The 19,632-nt window shown below is 37.1% G+C and overlaps 1 protein-coding gene across 1 annotated transcript in view; it reads left to right on the top strand.

Moving 5' to 3' along the window:
- The window catches only part of kcnn2 (potassium calcium-activated channel subfamily N member 2), a 73,833-nt gene that overhangs the window by 38,799 nt on the left and 15,402 nt on the right, over positions 1 to 19,632 (top strand). Inside the window, exons 5-7 of the mRNA XM_056467346.1 lie at positions 239 to 349; positions 2,566 to 2,693; positions 13,963 to 13,971. Coding sequence (XP_056323321.1) covers positions 239 to 349; positions 2,566 to 2,693; positions 13,963 to 13,971 — 248 coding nt within the window. The remainder of the gene's footprint in view (positions 1 to 238; positions 350 to 2,565; positions 2,694 to 13,962; positions 13,972 to 19,632) is intronic.

Raw genomic sequence — 19,632 nt, 5'->3', positions numbered from 1 at the left:
ACCTTCACTCTTTTATGGTTAAACCTAGCCATGATGACTCTACAAATTGCTTGTGTTCTGTAGCTCTTGGTCAAATATAATTCACACTCAACGTTGCATATCTTGCGATTTGACTATTGCAGATGTCCACATTGTGATATCGATGCTGAAACGAAATATTGTGCAACTCTATCGTATTGTATCACTGTTGTTGTTTTTTGGACTAAATTATTACTAATAGCTAATGTTTGTTTTTCAGGGTGCCGGGTGCACTGCTTTGGTGGTCGCTGTGGTCGCAAAAAAACTGGAATTAACCAAAGCTGAAAAACATGTACATAACTTTATGATGGACACCCAGCTGACAAAAAGGGTAAGTCTGAAATCCTCCAATTTGAATACTCTGGCGTTGCAGTATCACAGTTTGTTTTTAATCCCAGCAAACCTGTGGAAATAATATCCAGCTTATGCAAAGTGGGAAAACAAGGTGGATCTGTTAAGTACAAACAACATGTGTGAATTCATTAATGTGACACCCTGCTTGCAGGAATATTCAAAAGCTAAAGCTAAAGCTTCCAATGATGTTCACAGCGATTGTAATGCTGGTCTTGCAGAAATGTAAGAGATCAGGCTGGAAATCTGGAAATGAGCATTTACATCTAGTGAGAGAAGCTTTTTCACATACTCCAAGTGTAAAACAAAGTTTTGTGCTTTGGAGCAGTTTTAAACATTAGCTAATTATGCTAACAGAGGCTTAATGCTAATGATCCAGCAATAGAGTGCATTAGCGTCTGCAAACTTTTTCAGCAGCTTTCATTCTGGAAGTGTTTCACTTATAGTGAAGTTTTTGTTTCAGATTTATAGTCAATGAGCCAAACCAACCAGCTACAAGGTCAATCACAATACTGAATTCAAAAAATAACATAACACTAGTGATAATGAGGGAAAGAATCCCATGAAGCATTGTGAACGACACAATCAAATTAAAAATGCTGAAGAAATATTTTATTGAAAGGCATTTCTTCTGATAGTCATGGCTGCATTTATTTGATCAAAGATACAATAACTGTAAAATTGTAAAATTATAAAAATAGATATATGTTTTCTTCACAATTTTTCTATTTGAATATATTATAAAATGTATTGTATTCCTTTGATGCAAAGCTGAATGTTTAGCATCATTACTCCAGTCCTAGTCTAGTGTAATGCTTCAGAAATAAGTCTGATCATCTGATAGAAACCTTTATTTTTATTGTCATCAGTGTTGGTCAGCTTTAAACTTTTGTGAAAATCAAAATATAGTGTCATTAAAAAAAGTTAAGTTTTTACTTTTATTAATACTTTAATTTAGGGCATATTATTCATTCATTCATTTTCTTTTCGGCTTAGTCCCTTTATTAATCCGGGGTTGCCACAGCGAAATGAACCGCTAACTTATCCAGCACATGTTTTACGCAGCGGATGCCCTTCCTGCTGCAACCCATCTCTGGGAAAGAGCATATTATTACTTTTATTATTCTTTGGATATTTTTGTATTTTATTATGATATGACAATATACACTACCGCACAAAAGTCTTGCTGTCAATCCCAGTTGTAAGAGAAACAATTAATAACTTGACTTCTAGTTGATCATTTGGAAAAGTGTCAGAAGAACTGAAGAACTGCATCCCAATCGTCACAAATACTGCAGAAGACCTATTGGAACCTGCATGGACCCAAGATTCTCACAGAGATCAGTCAAGTTTGGCAAAGGAAAAATCATGGTTTGGTGTTACATTCAGTATGGGATGTGCGAGAGATCTGCAGAGTGGATGGCAACATCAACAGCCTGAGGTATCAAGACATTTGTGCTACAAACATTTCATTGTAAATTACATTACAAATCACAGGAAAGGGCAAATTCTTCAGCAGGATAGCGCTCCTTCTCATACTTCAGCCTCCACATCAAAGTTCCTGAAAGCAAAGAAGGTTAAGCTGCTCCAGGATTGGCCAGCCCAGTTACCGGACATTAACATTATTGAGCATGTCTGGGGTAAGATGAAGGACGAGGCATTGAAGATGAATCCAAAGAATCTTGATGAACTCTGGGAGTCCTGCAAGAACACTTTGTTGCAACTTTCTTTGCCATTCTAGATGACTTTATTAATAAGTTATTTGAGTCATTGCATAGATGTATGGATGCAGTCCTCCAAGCTCATGGGAGTCATACACAATACCAATTATTTTTCCACTGCACCATGACTTTATATTCTATACTGTATACTGTATATAGAGGCCTTAGCCTTTCATACGAGCCACTTTTGATACCAAATGATCAATTAAAAGTCAAGTTATTATTTGTTGTTTCTAAAACTTGAATAGGCGACAAGACTTTTGTCAGGTAGTGTGTATATATATATATATATATATATATAGATGAACAGGAAGCGAAGTGGCATCGAGAGAGTAATGGGATCAGGAAAGGTCTGTGTGTCTGCACTCAAACTCGGAAATCCTATCCTTAGGCTATTCTAAACCTTATTATCCAAAGCAAGTTAGCCCTGTTTAAAAATCAAGACTGACTGCTAACAATGCTATCTCTCCTACAGGTGAAAAACACAGCTGCTAATGTTCTCAGGGAGACGTGGCTCATTTATAAAAACACCAAGCTGGTGAGAAAGATGGACCACGCCAAAGTCAGGAAACATCAGCGCAAGTTCCTTCAAGCCATTCACCAGTAAGTCAGATCTCTGAAGACCCGTGAGGATGCTAATTCCCGCTCAATTATGTGTGTGCGTATGTCTGTTTTTTTTCAGTGAGAGTTACGCGGTTTGAGCTCTGAATTGTTTGACACCTGTAGCCCAGGGTAGGAGCCGCTGATGATGATGTTCAGCTTTGTTATGTTTAAAGGGGTGAATCCATTAGTGTTGGTTGTTTAGTATGGCTTGTTGTGCTTGTGTTCTTCCATTATAGAGTTAACTCAGCCCTCAGAAAGGCGCTAGTGAGGACACTTGCTTTTTCCCCATCAGTCCCACTCTTGGTATTTATGGGCCATCTAAAAAAGGACGTAAGTGCCCTGTAAATGTCACTCTCATCCAGTGACTGATTATTTGGGATACCCAGAAGGCAAAATGGTTATAAACCCACCTCATTTCTGCTGGAGCCCTCCGGGTTTGTAGTTTCTTCCTGATGTTTTATTTTCAGCCACTCTCAGAGATATTGGCTTGAAGCTAAAGCCCTTTAATATTGGGTTATAAAGCACTTTACCATGAGCCTTTACCACAGACAAAACAATAGTGAAATGTTACAAGAAACAGCTTGTGTTATGAGCTTCCACCAAATTGACTTCTTCATCAGTTTGAACTGATGTTTTTCATTTACATGGAAATGAAATGTCTTTTACTGTCTTTAGGTCGTTTTATGGGAATAGGATATGTTATAAATGTCTAAAAATGGCTTTTATGTATGCAGAGCAGAGTGATGTATCAAAATAATGAGTCAAAATTGTGTAAATGCATGACACATCAGTGTTTGGGGTTGGTTGTAAAATGAATAACATTACAATACTGGAAACTAATTCTGGTCTCTAATGTGCACCATTGCTGGAAGTATTTGGTTAAAAACAGTACAAATGCAGGGGTATTATTAATGTGATCATCTGATCATTACAGTAAAATGGTTGGTTGTCATAATTAAAATTCAACCCAACGGTTGGATTTGTCCATCCAGCATTTTTTAGCTACACCAGACTTAAGTGTCACAAAGACCTTTGGAAATAATTTTAATGTGCTGATTTGGATAAACATTTCTTATTACTATCAGTGTTGAAAACAATTGTGCTGCTTAAAATTTTGTTGAAACCTTGATATTTATTTTCTTGATTCTCTGATGTTGAAACATCAGCTCAACACAGCATTTGATTGCAGTTTAAATATAGTGTACTGTAACATTATAAATGCACTGTCACTTTTAAAAAAATGAACACATCCTTGATGAAAGAAGTATTTTTAAATGTGGTACTGACCCCATTATTTTAAAAGCTTATCAAATAATCAGCAGTTATTGAAAAAATGTAGTAGTAAAAACTCTTAATTTAAAGTTAATCTTAAATAAAAACTAATAAATAGTGTTTTATTGCTGTTAAATGTAATCTTTAGCAGATCTGAAAAATAAATATCTAATACAGTATATTAGTTTATTATTGAATATTATATTAGATTTTAGCATTTTAATTTGCACAAAATATGAAGTCAGTGACTATGTTTGCATGGACATCAGTAATCAAATTATTTGCTTTAATCTGAATAAGACAATAATATGATTGAAGTGTTTACATGAGTTGCTTTTGGAATGTTTCTTTCGTGATCCCGTTTTACATGTTATAGCACATAATTCGATTAATGTCACTACGTCATCATGCTCTCCACATTTCCTCCGGAATTTCATGTAATTTCGGGTGTTTCGTTTTTAATTTGTCGACTTTAACTACAGTTCGGCAGTTTCACTTTCATTCAGGAACATTTTATGCATGCCACCATGACAAACGAGATATTGGATGCGAATATAAACTACTGGAAGAGTGTTGTTTTAATTGAATTTACCACATGCCATATGAAAAAAAGCATTTCGCAATGCAGGGGTCCGTTCTTCGTACGTGGATTACTCAGTTATCTGGATTTGGTTGTTGACGATTTCACACGATCCAGGATTGTGGTGTTCTTCAAAACTCATCTGAGACTTGGTAGCTCAAACCTGCATCGGAGCAGGTTCATTTCATTTAAACAGGTTTACATCGGGTCTTTTCAAGCAAAGATAATACTGAAAGTATGTACCAAATGCTGATATTTTTTTACAGTAGTTGTATACACTTGGGAAAATAGTAAATATATATTTTTAACTATTTAAATATATATATATATATTATTAAAACTAATGCAATCTGCACTCCGAAATAAAAGTACAAAGACTGCCACCTGGTGGTTCAAAGTGAAAATTTTATGATATGATCTTTTTAGATGCAAATGCGTACATGCACAAATATTCGACTTTTTAAAAAAACGGATAATAATTTATGCAGTCATGCATGTGTTTTGACCGCTTATGCTGGTGACTGACACCTTTACTGATATCAAAATAATTTTTTGATGCAAAATTAATTCATGCAGTTATTCCTTACGCCGATAAAAAAAAAAACTTGAGTAGGCCTAGGCTACTATTGTAAAGAAAATCTTCTCTAAATGTAGAACTAAATACATTGATATGCATTGAAATACATGATGAATACTCTTGACACATGAAAGTGTAAAGCCTGCAGCTCACAACAAATGTGAAAAGTTATTGCGTGTCATATTTAACAAACCATTTACTGCTAATTTTATGTAATTTTGCTCTCATGGATAATTGAATATTAATCAGATGATGTCATTAAGCTGCAGTGCCGTCAGCCAATTGTTGCATTGCTGATCATGATTTCGAGGATCGACAGATCTGTCCTTCACAACACACACAGCGGTCTCAGATCAGTACATCCAGACATTTTAATCTGATTCGCAAACTTGTTTGAAGAACCAAATTAGCCAGAGATCAGCTATCAAGATTAAAAAATCCAGGATCTTCCAAATCATCTTAGATCATTTAAGCGAGGTACGAAGAACAGACCCCAGGTGTCTGTGGTCCTTCACTAACTCGGTAGGTGCAGAGGATAGTGTCAAACAGCCGTGTGTTTGGAATATCCTGTCGCAAAATGTGATGAAAATCTTTCATGAAGGTCATAGTTTGATTGCGGTGTTTAAATTTCTGTACTGCACTTCAGTAATGTGACTAAAATCAGCATACTCCACATGTTCGTTTATGTCCTTAATAGGATTAATCAAAAATCACTGTTTACATAGTAAACTCTTAAATAAAAGTATTGTCTTAATCGTATTAAAATCAGACTGTTGGTGTCCATTTAAACATACTGAATTTTAACATCCACTGATAACTGTATCAGTTATCAACCATTTCTTTGACTACTCATGCAGAAAAGGTGCAGCAAGTGGTAGAAACGTCTTATTTGTCGAAAATGTTTCCAAAAGCATATCTTAATTAAAAAGTGCTCCTGTTAAACGGTTGAAATGATCAGAAGACACTGTTCAACGAGACCTGAGGAAATCCTGTAATTGAATTGAGTCGAATTCAAGTAGTGTGTATATCTCAAAGCAACAGTATCAAAGCAGCGAAATGACTTTGAAGTCCACAGCTAGCGTTGTAATTGTGGGCCATGTAAGCTAATATTGAATAAGGAGCATCTCTAAAGCAACTGGAAACCATGACGGATGTGGAGAGCACATCCTATCGTCCTTTACTCCTGTTTCACTATTCATGAAGGTGTCAAGGGACGAGTTTCACCGCCTTTCATTTTAGGCTTCTGTCAGACTCTCTCTTCCTTTCTCTCTTTTCTCTACTCATTTAAACTTTATTTATCACGCTGTCCCACTTTTCATCCACTCTGACGTGAACGTCCTGTCCAGTTTAACGCTGGCTGTAAAGTAAACATTCAATCATTTTTTTCAGCGATAAGATTTATTTGCCTGTATGATGGAAACGTTGCACGCATTTAGATGAGAGTATTGAGTTGCTCCTGTTTGTTTAGTCTTGCACTGGTCTTCTATAATTAGCTGAATCAACCATGCTCAAACACGAGACAAATACTCATTATTGAAAGATGTTCTTTCGCCATAATTAGCTAAACCGCAAAAGGGTAAACATTGATATACATTTGCACAAACAATGCGGAAAACATATCTGATGTTTAGTTTCTCGTTGTGTTCGTTTGTTCTGAATTTATCACTCATGAGTGGGTTTTGCTTAGAAAATCCATTTATGAGCCACTTTAATGTTGTGCCAAACATACAGAAGACCCTAGCATATAAAACTGCATATAAAAACACACGTTCTATATCTGTGAAAGGTTATCCATATTCCCTCTATGAATTAAGATCTCAGTGGGTGTTTATAAGCAGAGCATGTGCAATGTTGTGACATCTTGGTGACAACATGTTGCCTGTTCCAATATGGCAGACACACCAATATGTATGAGTAGATGAAAGTGTTATCTCCGTTACGCGTTTATGGCCATATTCTACTTTCCACTTCTACAGCAAATGTTGAGAACACCTTACCAACCCCCTAGAATTCAATAGCAGTCACCTACTGTGTCCTAGCAACCACCTAAGAACATCTTGCAACCCGAAAAAAGCCTTAGCAACAAGTCAGGGATGTAGACATGTAGCTTTCTGAATGTTTATGTCTTTTAACACTTTAAAATACCATGCAGGTGTTTGGGATGGCCAAAGTCTCTTTAAGGCAAGTCATTTCACTTGGCGGCCATTTCTGAAACACCTCTCAGGCAGTATGCTCGGGTATTCTGTCTGAATGGGAAAACCAATGGGTTCACCAATGAACTTAAAACAACATCTGTCTCATAAGTTTTGTTTCCAAATGTCCGAATCAAACAAACTCAGCTTATTTTCAGGTTGCCCAAGCAAACAAGATCACGACACCAACCTCATTTATGGCCGTTCTACACATTATCACCCTCTGGATAATGATCGTCTGATCGCGCTGGTCTTCTGAAGTAATCCACAGCTTGGTCTTGATAGCGAATCTCCTACAGAAATGACAGAGACTCTTTGTTTACAAGTTTGTGGGCGTTTAATTAGTTGCTGTCATGTGATGTGCATTTGGCAAGACTGACTGTACCTCACGTTCGTTTCATACAGATTACAAAACCAAAAAACTTTTGTTTTTAAGTATGCTTATCCATTTAAAAGCACAGATTTCAAGCTTTATTTTGATATAATTTTTATGTCTGTGGAGCAAGTATTCGCTGAGATTCATGCGCGTTTGTTGACCAACAAACTGTCGTGAAAACACACGTTTAGTCTTTCACCCTGGAGAAACGTCAGTCTATAGCAATCAATGATTGGCTCCTGCACTAGTAGGCGGGGCTTCATTTGCCATATTGACAGTTACACCTTTGCCCATTCAAATCTATACGAGTGATGTGTACTATATAGTCTATAGTGTTTTGTATGGCATGCATTCCTAGCCTAAGTAGCGTACACTTACTCTACTGTACTTCCTAATGTGCTGGATTATATCCTGCTCAGAAGTAGGATTTAAAAGGGTTACCCCAAATGGTGTTTCTAGAACTAAAATGGTTTTGGACCCTGCAGTGCAAATACACCAAAAATCTGGAACGTCTGCCAATAGTACTTGGAACTGTTAAACAATTCCTCTGGTGCAGAATTCCCTAATCACACAGAAAAACCACCAGGTAGACCGTAGCAGTCATTAGAAACCACAAAGTAGACCTTAAAGACCTATTCACACCAAGCACAAAACTGCAAATATAACAATAAAAAACTTGATCTAATTATTTTTAGCTTATGCTTTTTATTCAGCATAACCCCCTGGTAACAAGCAGATGTCCTCAGTGTGCTACTAGCACATCTGATCAGCTAAAAAAATATTTAGCGATCATAGTCACTAGATCATAGTAGGGAAATAAAAAAACAACTATATTGAACTTCCACGTATGTTTCTCATTCTTTGGCATGGTATAACCAACTGTTTTCTAGGTAGTATCATCTTTAAATCATTTTTAAAAAGGGCGCTTAACATCAAGCAATGCTTCTCCACAATGTCGCCTGTAGATTTAAATAGTTCGAGCCCTTAAGATTTCAATGGATTCCGACTGGCTGTCAGTGTTTTATCCTCTATGGACCCTTTTCACAAAGCCTATTATGACGCATTTAACGGTCATCATATTAAAAACATTCAATTTAAGAATGTTTTGATGTTTAAAAAAATGGTATGAACTTTTTTGAATGTATTACATCATCTTTAAATGCTTATTTAAGGTGTTTCTAATGCAGTGTCTATGGGGCTGAGAGTAAATTTGATGTTCTTCTCTCCTCTGGCTGCCGTTATCATCGCGGAGTTTGTTTTTTTATTATTTCAGCAAATGGGACTGTAAAAAAATAATTTGTTGAACTCTCCCATTCACTGCGCTCTACGTTTACCCAGCTATGACGTCTCTATGCTTCTAAGAAACCCGGAAATGGGAAAAGGATCCATTAGCTGAAAAAAAATGATTCTGGAATTGATCCCAATGGTTTTGTTTCTCTACATCTTTATCAATATAGTTGTGGTGTGAACTCGGCTGTTGCTGTTGTTTTACATTCAGAATGTTTTTTAAAACTCCATCTTTATTGTTATCTTTGTAGTTATCGTGCTTGGTGTGAATACACCAAACAGGGCCACCTTGCACCCACAAAGAATGTCTGAGAAACCCTTCGAATGCTGTGACAACCTACCAGTAACCAACTAGCAGCCACACAGAACAACATAGAAGCAGCTAAAAAAACCCCACTTAGAAATCTTTACCAATGAGCCAGAATTCCTACAAAACTGCAACGTATGCTGTAGAAACCACATAGAACCACCCACATGAAACGTCCTAAAAACATACAGAACCCCCGTCTGTCACATATTATCAACAAAGAAGCGCAAGTAACTCTAGAGATAGAGGCAGTGTATTCAGAGTTAGTCTGCTGCCGCAAGATGGAATCAGATTCCGTCGGGCTGCGGTTTTGTGTGATACATCACAAATAATAACGCTGAGGCTAACATCGCACAATGTTCCGGCTCTTTTTATAGGCGCAGAGCTGAAAGAAAACAGTCTGAGATTGCTCAGAGCATTGATGTTGGGAATACAGGCGAGCGGCTAATGTTCAGTCAGGGCACATAAACCACAGGCTTGCGCTCTCACATGACACCACAGATTAATGGTCAAATCGCTCTCGGCTCTGTGTAAAGCCATTAGTGTGTGCTCATGTGTGTTTATGGTTGTATATGTGTTCGCATGCCTTCATTTAGACTATATGCGAGAATCAATATGACCGGTCAGGTGCGTGTTTGTGTATGTGTGTGTGTGTGCACCTCCATCTTAAAAATCCTTTGTGGTTTTCTTTCATCTACTTTAATTCACTTTTCCAGTTTTCTATTCGATGTCCTTTACGTTTTAAAAGTGCCTGGCTTTGCTCCAAACCCATAAAGATAGGAAACTGCCGTCGCAGGCCAAATCTGAAACTTCCCAGTTGGCTCCGTCTTCACTAATGGCTCCGGCGTGTGTCCTTTAACACAGGATTCATGGTGTTTTGCATAATGAGGACGACTAGGATCGATTTCCACCGATCGAGGCTGTTCTTATCATGCATTAGTTCTAGGATAGCTGGGCTGAAATTATCTTTAGGCCATCTTCAGGCCAAGGTACGCTTTAGATGTCCCACGCATGCCGAGAGCACAGAAAATAAGGATCACAACTTGTTTTTGGAGGTCTTTTTGTCCTTTGGTGGCACAGGTGCCGGACTGCGATAAGCAAACGCGCTGTTGACAGGGTGGTGATGATGGCACTTCCTGATGAAGGTTGCGAATTGTTTCTCTCGGGACGGGGAGAGAACGTCTTGTGCACATTGGGAGAGGGGCGGGTGGAGGTGTGGGTGGTGCCAGCTGTAACTCAAGCCTGTGTGCGGCATCCTATGCACCACCTGCTGTGCCACCAACCCCCCTGCTTTAATCATCAGAGGGGTCTGTAGGATCAGCACACTTGGGCCAGAGTGTCGTTAGCTAAACGAGCAGCACAAGACTGTCACACTGCGCATCTGGCGCGTTAATGAAGGTCAGAAGGAGACACAATCTGATGCACTCCAGTGATAGGTTGCTGTTTTTATGTGAATAGTACTCATTTTCTTTATATTTACGATTAAGTTTGAGAATCTGAAATGTGCAAACATTTGTAGTGCACCTTCCACCTCAACCAATGGCAGTTTGGGGTGGGGCTACATCATTTCAGTAGCAATCAATGGGATCATGAATATTGATTGAGGGTGAAAGATTTACACATGCTGATTTCACAAGGGGTTCAAGTTGGTCACTGCATTAAAGAGAGAGTTCACCCAAAAATGAAAATGTACTCATGCACTCAAGTGCTTCCAAACCTCTAAAAGATTCTTAATTTTTCTGAACACAAAAGAAGATGTTTTGAAGAAAGCTGAAAACAGTCGACTTCCATAGTAAGAAAAACAAATACAATGGAAGTCAATGATTGCAGGTTTTCAACTTTCTTTATAATAGCTTCTTTTGTGTTCAAAAGGTTTGGAACAAGTAAAGAGTGAGTAAATGATGGCAGACTCTTCAGTTTTGGGTGAACTATCCCCAATATGCTTATGGTGAATATGTTTCTTGTACTTTGCTTAGGGGTAAGTAGGTAGTTGGGAATAATTGAGCATTGGTATGCTGTTGGAAAACATCCAGACACCATCCAACTTGCTGAGAACTAAATTGAGCTACTTTCCTTTTGATAAACAACAGATTTAACAATCATAAAAAAAAGGACAGCAATAAGAAAATTCCATTCAAGTAACTGATCATTGATCGGTTGAACAGTTATCAGTGATGTTATTATGTTTGCATATGTATATACAGTGCTCAGTATATACGAGTACACCCCTCACAAATCTATCTTTTAAATTCATATTGTTAATAGGAAGCTATACAATATTATATTTGTGCATATACATTAGATTAGTCAAGACACTGAAGCCAAATCTGGAGCTTATCTAACAAAATGACTTACGATAACGGTCAAAACACTAGTACAGCCAAATTTATGTTATAGAAAATATTAAATACAAATTTAAAAAAGAGGAAAATCAAGATAAAAATCAAAAATTTAGTTGAAAACTTGTAGGTTGTAATTTTTGCAATATTTAGCTTGAAATTAATTGGATAATATTTCTATTTCTAAATATGTTTGGTGTCTAAAATATTATTTTAATAAATAAATCAGTTTAATTAATCCAGGTGCATCAAAATACATTGCCTATATTCACTGAGAAATGGATAAAATTATTGATTTTCAAAATAAGATTTCTCAATTATGCTGAGCACTGTACATGTACAGTAAATAACTTTAGAGGTCTATATGTTCATATGTTGTGTCGTTTGCATACTCAAGGTTGTTATTTTAAATGTAGTGCACTCACAATAGAAGTGACATGGTTGCGGTACTCTGTACTCCAATTGTTCAAGGTGCATGTGTGCGTTTGAATTTGATTTTGATTCACAACTCTTATAAAAAAGTATGATCTTTGTAGTATGAATGTGAATGGAATTCGGATGTAGTACATTCATCATTTTGTCATCATCAAGTCGAAAGTGAAACTTTGTCATTTAAACATGCACAAGGGTCAGCATAAGGTGCATTTGACTTTCATCATTAAAGAGAATGTGTGTACTATACGGGCACCAACAGATTTATGTAGCTACATGTATGTGGAGACCGCACATGTACATTAACATTTAATGCAGTACTTGGTTTATCCTTTACATGGCAACCATGCATCAATTCACAAAGTAGTCAAAGATAAACTGCACAAATAGAACAGACTAGCACTGTGTTTCATTTGGAAAGGCTCGTCCCTATGCCCTAATCCAGAAGTCCTTAACCCGGTTCCTGAAGATCTACCTTCTTGCAGAGTTCAGCTCTAACCCCAATCAAACACACCTGAATCAACCAATTACTTTGTAAAGGAGCATTCAATAATTACAGACAGGTGTGTTTGTTCAGGGGTTGGAGCTGAACTCTGCAGGAAGGTAGATCTTCAGGAACAGGGTTGAGGAACTCTGCCACACTCCCTTATTCAATTCAATTCATCTTTATTTCTATAGTGCTTTTACAATGTAGATTGTGTCAAAGCAGCTTAACATAGAAATTCTAGTAAATTGAAAGTGTGTCAGTCCAGTTTTCAGAGTTCAGTTCAGTATGGTTTACATTTCACTGCTGAAAGTCCAAACACTGATAAGCAAATCCGTCAATGCACAGCTCCACAAGCCCAAGTGGCGACAGTGGCGAGGAACAAACTCCACCAATTGACGAAAGTGAAGAGAAAAAACCTAGAGAGAAACCTAGCTCAGTTGGGCAAGACCATTTATTCTCTGGCCAAACTTCTTGTGCAAAGCTGCAGTCTAGGCATCTCCCTTTGAAGGGTTTAGACGGGACAGCTTTAAAGGGATCAGGGCATACGGATGAGCCTAACTGAATATAATGTGGTGTGTGACACCAAACAACTTCCTTGCTTAAAAGATCATAGGGGCCTGAAGTGTCCATCAGTTGTACCCTTCGAAATCCTTCATTTCTAAGGACCCTTTAAAGTTTTGAGTATCTTTGATTGGACCGACACTTCAATATGAAAGTCATGATTGTTTTCACTCCAAAAAAGTGCCCTTTTGGAGAGCGATAGATCTCGTTTGAAACATGTTACAGTGACAATGGATGCCTATGTGGATAAAATATTTTGTGTGGAGGTTAGAAACTACCCTCAATTGTACAATTATCACAAGAAAGAAAACAAAGATATTTATGTGAAATTAAATTGACTGTGCGGTTACATTGGCTTACATGTCAGTTGCCAGTAACTTGTCAACCTATGATGGTTCGTGAATGATGATTAGGGATGTACGGATTTGGAAATTTTGGCAGATGCGGATACATTGGCTATTAAATGTTGATTTATCCTACTGATAACTTGAGGTCTAGAAACAATCATTGTATTTTAGTAGTTATATGTCATGTTGACCAAGTTAGCTATTGCATGAGGAAGTTATGATTTGGTAAGGTTTGTAATACAAATTGCAGAGCAGAAGGAAATAGTCATTTTGGTTTGTAATCTTGTATCCAAGATTGGAGCTACAGTAATAATGCAAAAAGAAAAGCAAATAGCACAAACGATTGTGGATGTTGAGTGGATGGACTTTAGTTCACCTGATGACTGTTTGTGTCGATGGAGGTTGCAGGGAGAACTGAACAGAATAATCATGCCACATTTTAACTGTTGTGATAATTCATTTGTCTATTTTATGTTTCCTTTTTTCCTGTTTGTGTCAACACAATGCAATAGAGCTCGAAAGTAAGTCTTCGCCTCACCTTTAGATACAGATCTGTTGTGTGCATGCAAATGAGAGCTTGTATTTCTAATGACCTAAGCAGAAAAAATGTACAAACCCTCAATTGATAAGTGAAATTCATTCTTTTAAAGAAGACTAACCATTTTTTCAAGGCTTTCTTTAAAATTTTATTTTGTATTTTTTATTTTACCTCAACAAGAGACAATCCTGCACATTAAATGAACTTTTTACCACAGTAGCGCAACTGTTAATAAGCTGAATCTCATAAAACGTCTCTTGAACCCCAGAATCAAATGAAAGAAATCAGATTTTGTTTTAGGACCATTTGTTTTTTTAGAGTGATACTATTATCATGACATTTGAGCAATTCTAATTAATATATTGGCAACAACACTAGACTCGCTTTGATTAATAATAACAATAATAAATAATTATAAGAATATTTTTTATAATAATTTATTTTCTAACAATGTTACATGTAAAACATAATAAATAAATATAATATGAATTAAGTATTATTATTGTTATTACTATTATTATTCATTTATTTTCTTTTCGGCTTAGTCCCTTTATTAATCTGGGGTCGCCACAGCAGACTGGGGTCGCCACAGCGGATGCCCTTCCAGCTGCAACCCATCTCTGGGAAACATCTATACACACTCATTCACACTCATACACTACGGACAATTTAGCCTATTCACTTATACCGCATGTCTTTGGACTGTGGGGGAAACCGGAGCACCCGGAGGAAACCCACGCGTACGCATGGAGAACATGCAAACTCCACACAAAAATACAGAGGCTCGAATCAGCGACCTTCTTGCTGTGAGGGGACAGCACTACCTACTGTGCCACTGCGTCAGCACTATTATTATTATTATACAAATATTTACACACTGTAGAAAATGCTGGGTTCCACAAAATCAAGGACCAACATGAAGGAATTAAGTTAAGTCATTAGTTTTTACAAATTTAAGTGGAATGAACATAAAATTGTTAAGTTGTCCCCACCCCCCCCAAAAAAGGATGAGCTATATGCACACGGTCTTTTAATTATCAGCCAGGCAGCCCAAGGGCTTCCAGTGAACTGTTTTTCCATTACACAATTGTCACGTTTAAGATCTGATCTGAAATCAGCAATCTTCACTGCCTGTTAGATATACAATATGAAGTGTGTCTCAGATCGCACAAGAAGCATTGCATTAAATTCCATTTCCCCCCGCCATGTCTTTAAAATATGACAGTTTATTTTACCCCAGTGTTTTTAAAGGAATTTCTGTGCTAGCTTGTTGCTACTGATGGCGCTAGTAGTTAAAACGGTCTTTCATCTTGTTTTACGCTTGAACAACTGAAGGCTTAAGTCTGTTTAACGGAATGTATTGTAATTACATTACAACATCGATGCTGTAAAAACACCCTTCTGACATTGAAAATATTCACATTAAGCTTTCACCGGAAGTTTATCGTTGGCTTTAAAACTCTAGCTGTGCATAGAGCCCATTGTATTGTTTGATCTCCTTTTAAATTAGTAGTTTGAACAGCAAACATCCTTTTTTGAGTGTATATAGTTAATTTTAATAAAACTCCTAACTATTATTAAGTTTATTATTGTCATTATTATATTTTAATTGTATAATTTCAATTGTATTTACGTATCATGACAGTAGTTGTTGTATTTTATTTTGAAATGAGTAAAAAGATATAAAGAGCGAAGTATGGTGATATAATGTGTATGGAAATAATGTGCATAATGCAACATATCTGAATAGTCCTACATAAAAAGCTAAAGTATTAATAATATTTATTAAATATTCTAATAAAAATTCTAATTCATGTTTGGGGAAAAAATTATTTGACGTGACTGTTTTATGAAATTCAGCCAGTTGCATTTCAGTCTTTTCTTACTCGCACCATCAAAACATCATCACTGACACAAACTGAAAAAAACAACAACAAAAACCTACACGTGACTGTTTTACTTAATGAATTTCATTTATTAACAAACCGAGGGTGTTTTCTTTCCATTGTTGCATGAATGTGATTATTTGGGACGTTTAATCAGACAGCCACTGATTAAAAACAATACTTTGCTTCCATGAGTCAAAAGACGTTCCTGAACTCTTTCATTTCCTCAAATCTCTAGTCACATGGCTGTAAACATCTTTGGGCTCATGGAATCTGAGTTGCCCCTGAAACAACATTTGTCTCCGCATTTCCCACCCTTCCCCTTCAGACACCCCACCACCACCTCTTCATTTCCCACTTGGATGACCGCTAATTCTGCACATTTTGGCCAAGGCGATGCTGATCATGTGGATCACCGGCTGCTGAATGTCCAGTCTTAATGGACGTGTCTGCACAGTTCAGCCTCCAAGAGCTTTAAGGTATAGTTCAGACAAAAATGAAGACCGGCGGTTAATTTACTAATGTTCAGCTCATCTGAGATGTAGGTGACTCTTCTCTTCAATAGACATTCAAGAGGATTTTGTAGCTGGAACTGTGGTCCTTGGTTATTCATAAATTGCAGGTCAATGCCTACCTGTACTTTAGAGGGAAAATAAAACATACAGGCAAAGCAAAGTGAATACCCATGAATGAACTCACGACCATTTTTGAGATTCAAGGAAATAATGTTTAGTTTCTTGCTTTGGGTTGAGTATCGTTTTGGGTTATGATGATACCAGTGCCGATACCAGTGCCGAACTTACTTTAGTAAGATGATATATTTCTAACTGAAAGGTAATATTGAGGAAGGGGCAGGGTTTTATTTTTGTGGCTCTCCTCTCATCTTTCACTTGCAGCAAACTAATGGTTTGAGGGGCGTGGCTAAGCATTTTTTGCCCCAGGCATCAAGCTGACATCATCAAAAAAGGACTGCCATTTCAGAAGCTGCGTCCCAAATGGCACACTGTGCACTCATGCACTATGTACTTATGCACTTACACACTCAACAGCATAGTATATGTATGTAGAGTCATCCCAACTGGAACACTAATGGTTTTATTACTAAGCAGAAATTCTAACCGTTGATGTTTGACGGTGGCCAAATTAGTGAAACAAATGACCAAACTACCAAATAATACCTGCCATGAGTATAACCACATTCACCACTGGGAGGTGGTATAATCACTCTTGTAGGAGAATTTTGCTTTCACAGTCTAAAAATAAATAAAGTAATCCAACATTAGTGCCCAAAAGCTCCGCCCCTTCCGCTATGCGAGCAAAGCAGCAGCAGTTGAGTGCGTGAAGTGTCCACACCTCTTTTAATGGTTGAATAAGTGCATCATCCAGATATTTAAAGTGCACTAGTTCTTTTTAGTGTTTTCAGTGTGAATGCACTATTTACACTATTTATACTACAAAATGGCGTAGAATAGTGCATAAGTGTGCGATTTGGGACGCATTTAGAGCGAAAGCTATTTTTAATTAAACATTACCAAAAAAATTGAACTAATCGTTCACTTTAAGACTAACAATGTGTGCTGGTAAAATAACACTGGTGGCTTTGATTCCAGACTTTAAAAATAGACACTTAATACATGAAAGAATTGAAAAAAAAAACTTTAAATTGAACAATCAAAGTTTAAAATATATGTAAATATAAAAATATAAGTACAAAATATACATTTGGGAATTCACACAAAAAAAAAGCCTAAAGTCACGGTCACACTGCACCTTTTGCCCCATTGACTTCCATTCATACTCAAACGAATGCAGCAGACCGGAAATGTAAGCTCGTGCGACAAGTTTCGCAGTTCGCTCCATTCCAAAGTTCAAGCTTGGTCAACTCTGATTTGCGAATTCACATCAATCGAAGATCAAAACATGACCTCCCTGAACAAAAATGTAAAATATGGACCAATCGCTTGCTTTTTTTTTTTAAACATCAAGCTTGATCGCTTGCTTTTTTTAATGTCTAATCATCTAGTTTAATCCCGCCCCCTTTCACAGCGCCGTACAACAGAATTTGCATACTCAAACTCTAGAGTGACCGCCGCATGAGTCACATAACCAAATTATAATAATTTATCACAAAATAACAGCTACAGTATTAACAGTTTTTATTCTTGTTATGCTACAAACCAGCGTTTAATTTCAGAAATTCTTCTGCAGGAATATGACCATATTTTCCTTCACCGTCAAAAATCAATGCATCTTCGGACTTGAATATTACACAGAATAGTATTAAGCCTGATTTTTCACAAAACATTACGGTCGATGATAATATCTTTCTACATATACAAAGATCCATGTTCAGTAGCTGATATCATTCCCTTCACTCATGCACTTGTCAACTTATTGTGTCGCTGTTATTGCTGACTTCAGTAGTGCTGCTGTTGTTTATCTCTTATGTTTCTTGTCTGATGTTTCCATCACCCTGTGTTAATGCACATCTTTAAGTATCATGTGACAAACACCCTCACCCTCACATGAGGTGGGTTTAGAATTTAAAGCTAATAACTGAAGATGGAAACACATTTGATGAATAAACTAGCGAGTAATACACCAACATGATTAATCAGCTCTCTTTATTATGCTTGTCTTGTTTACAGTTGGTTACTAGGTTACCAATACTACAGTCAGCTGCTCTAAAAACTCTAAAAAATGCCTCTAATTCACAAAAATTTAAAAATGAAAGCCCAGCTCATGAAACAGTACAAGTACAACAAACAGTAGCCAGCTTTAAACATTTCATGGACAAATGAAGTATCGTAAAAAGGATTTAAAGCACATGTGCGAGCTGCTCATACATTTTATGCATGATTACAAAAATCAGGCCATGAGCATACAGTAAGCAGATTTAACAATAATTATAAATGACATACGGGTGCTATATTACATACGGGACACTGATCCAAAATGTAGACTTTTGATTCTTCATATAAATAAGCAGGCTTCCAATCGCTTCTACTTTATGTGTCTTTAATTTCAATCAATAACTCATTAAAGTGGCACCAAAATATGCATTCTGATATAATTCAATATAGATATATGGTTCTATTATCCAACCCTAGCAATGGATATTAATTTTGTTTTGTCTTTATATGTTTTTGACTCTCAAAGTACCAGTAGCCTTTAATCATGATTCTCCAAGAACCACAGTTTCAGCTAAAATCATCTTTACTTCTCTACTGAAAGGGAAAAGTGAGTAAATCAACAACGGATTAGAAACTTTGGGAGAACCATTCTTTTAAACAGCCTCAAAGTTTGCTTCAGTTACACAGCGCTGCCATACACAATGGCGGTTTCAATCTGCAGCCCAGACCAGCGTGTGGCGAATCAGACCAACAGCAAGAGGGAAAAAAATAAAACACACACACACAGGGAGGAAGAAACAGAAAGAGCTCAATGTCTCGGTGTGGGACTGTGTGTGTGAACAGGAGCTTTCTGAAGGTCAGCAGGTGCCGGAGGGAGACTCTCTATGACTTTTATCCCAAAACGCACTGCTCCCTTTACCTCAGCAGGAGCCAACGTTCACCACACGTGTCTCAGAGAACAGAACGAGCCTCATGAATGAAGCTTTCCGCTTCCGTAACCCGTGATGTGAAAAGGAGACGCTTGCCAAATGCATCGTGCTGCTGTAGCTTGAGCACAATGGGATGCAAATAAATGAGATTTAGTCATATATGCTTTGGAAAGCTTTTCATGTCACAGTTAAGTGT

Source organism: Danio aesculapii, chromosome 10 (assembly GCF_903798145.1).
Source record: "Danio aesculapii chromosome 10, fDanAes4.1, whole genome shotgun sequence".
In the NCBI taxonomy this organism is placed as follows: domain Eukaryota; kingdom Metazoa; phylum Chordata; class Actinopteri; order Cypriniformes; family Danionidae; genus Danio; species Danio aesculapii.
Note: the sequence above shows the minus strand (reverse complement) of the source record. Positions and strands in the feature narration are given on the sequence as shown.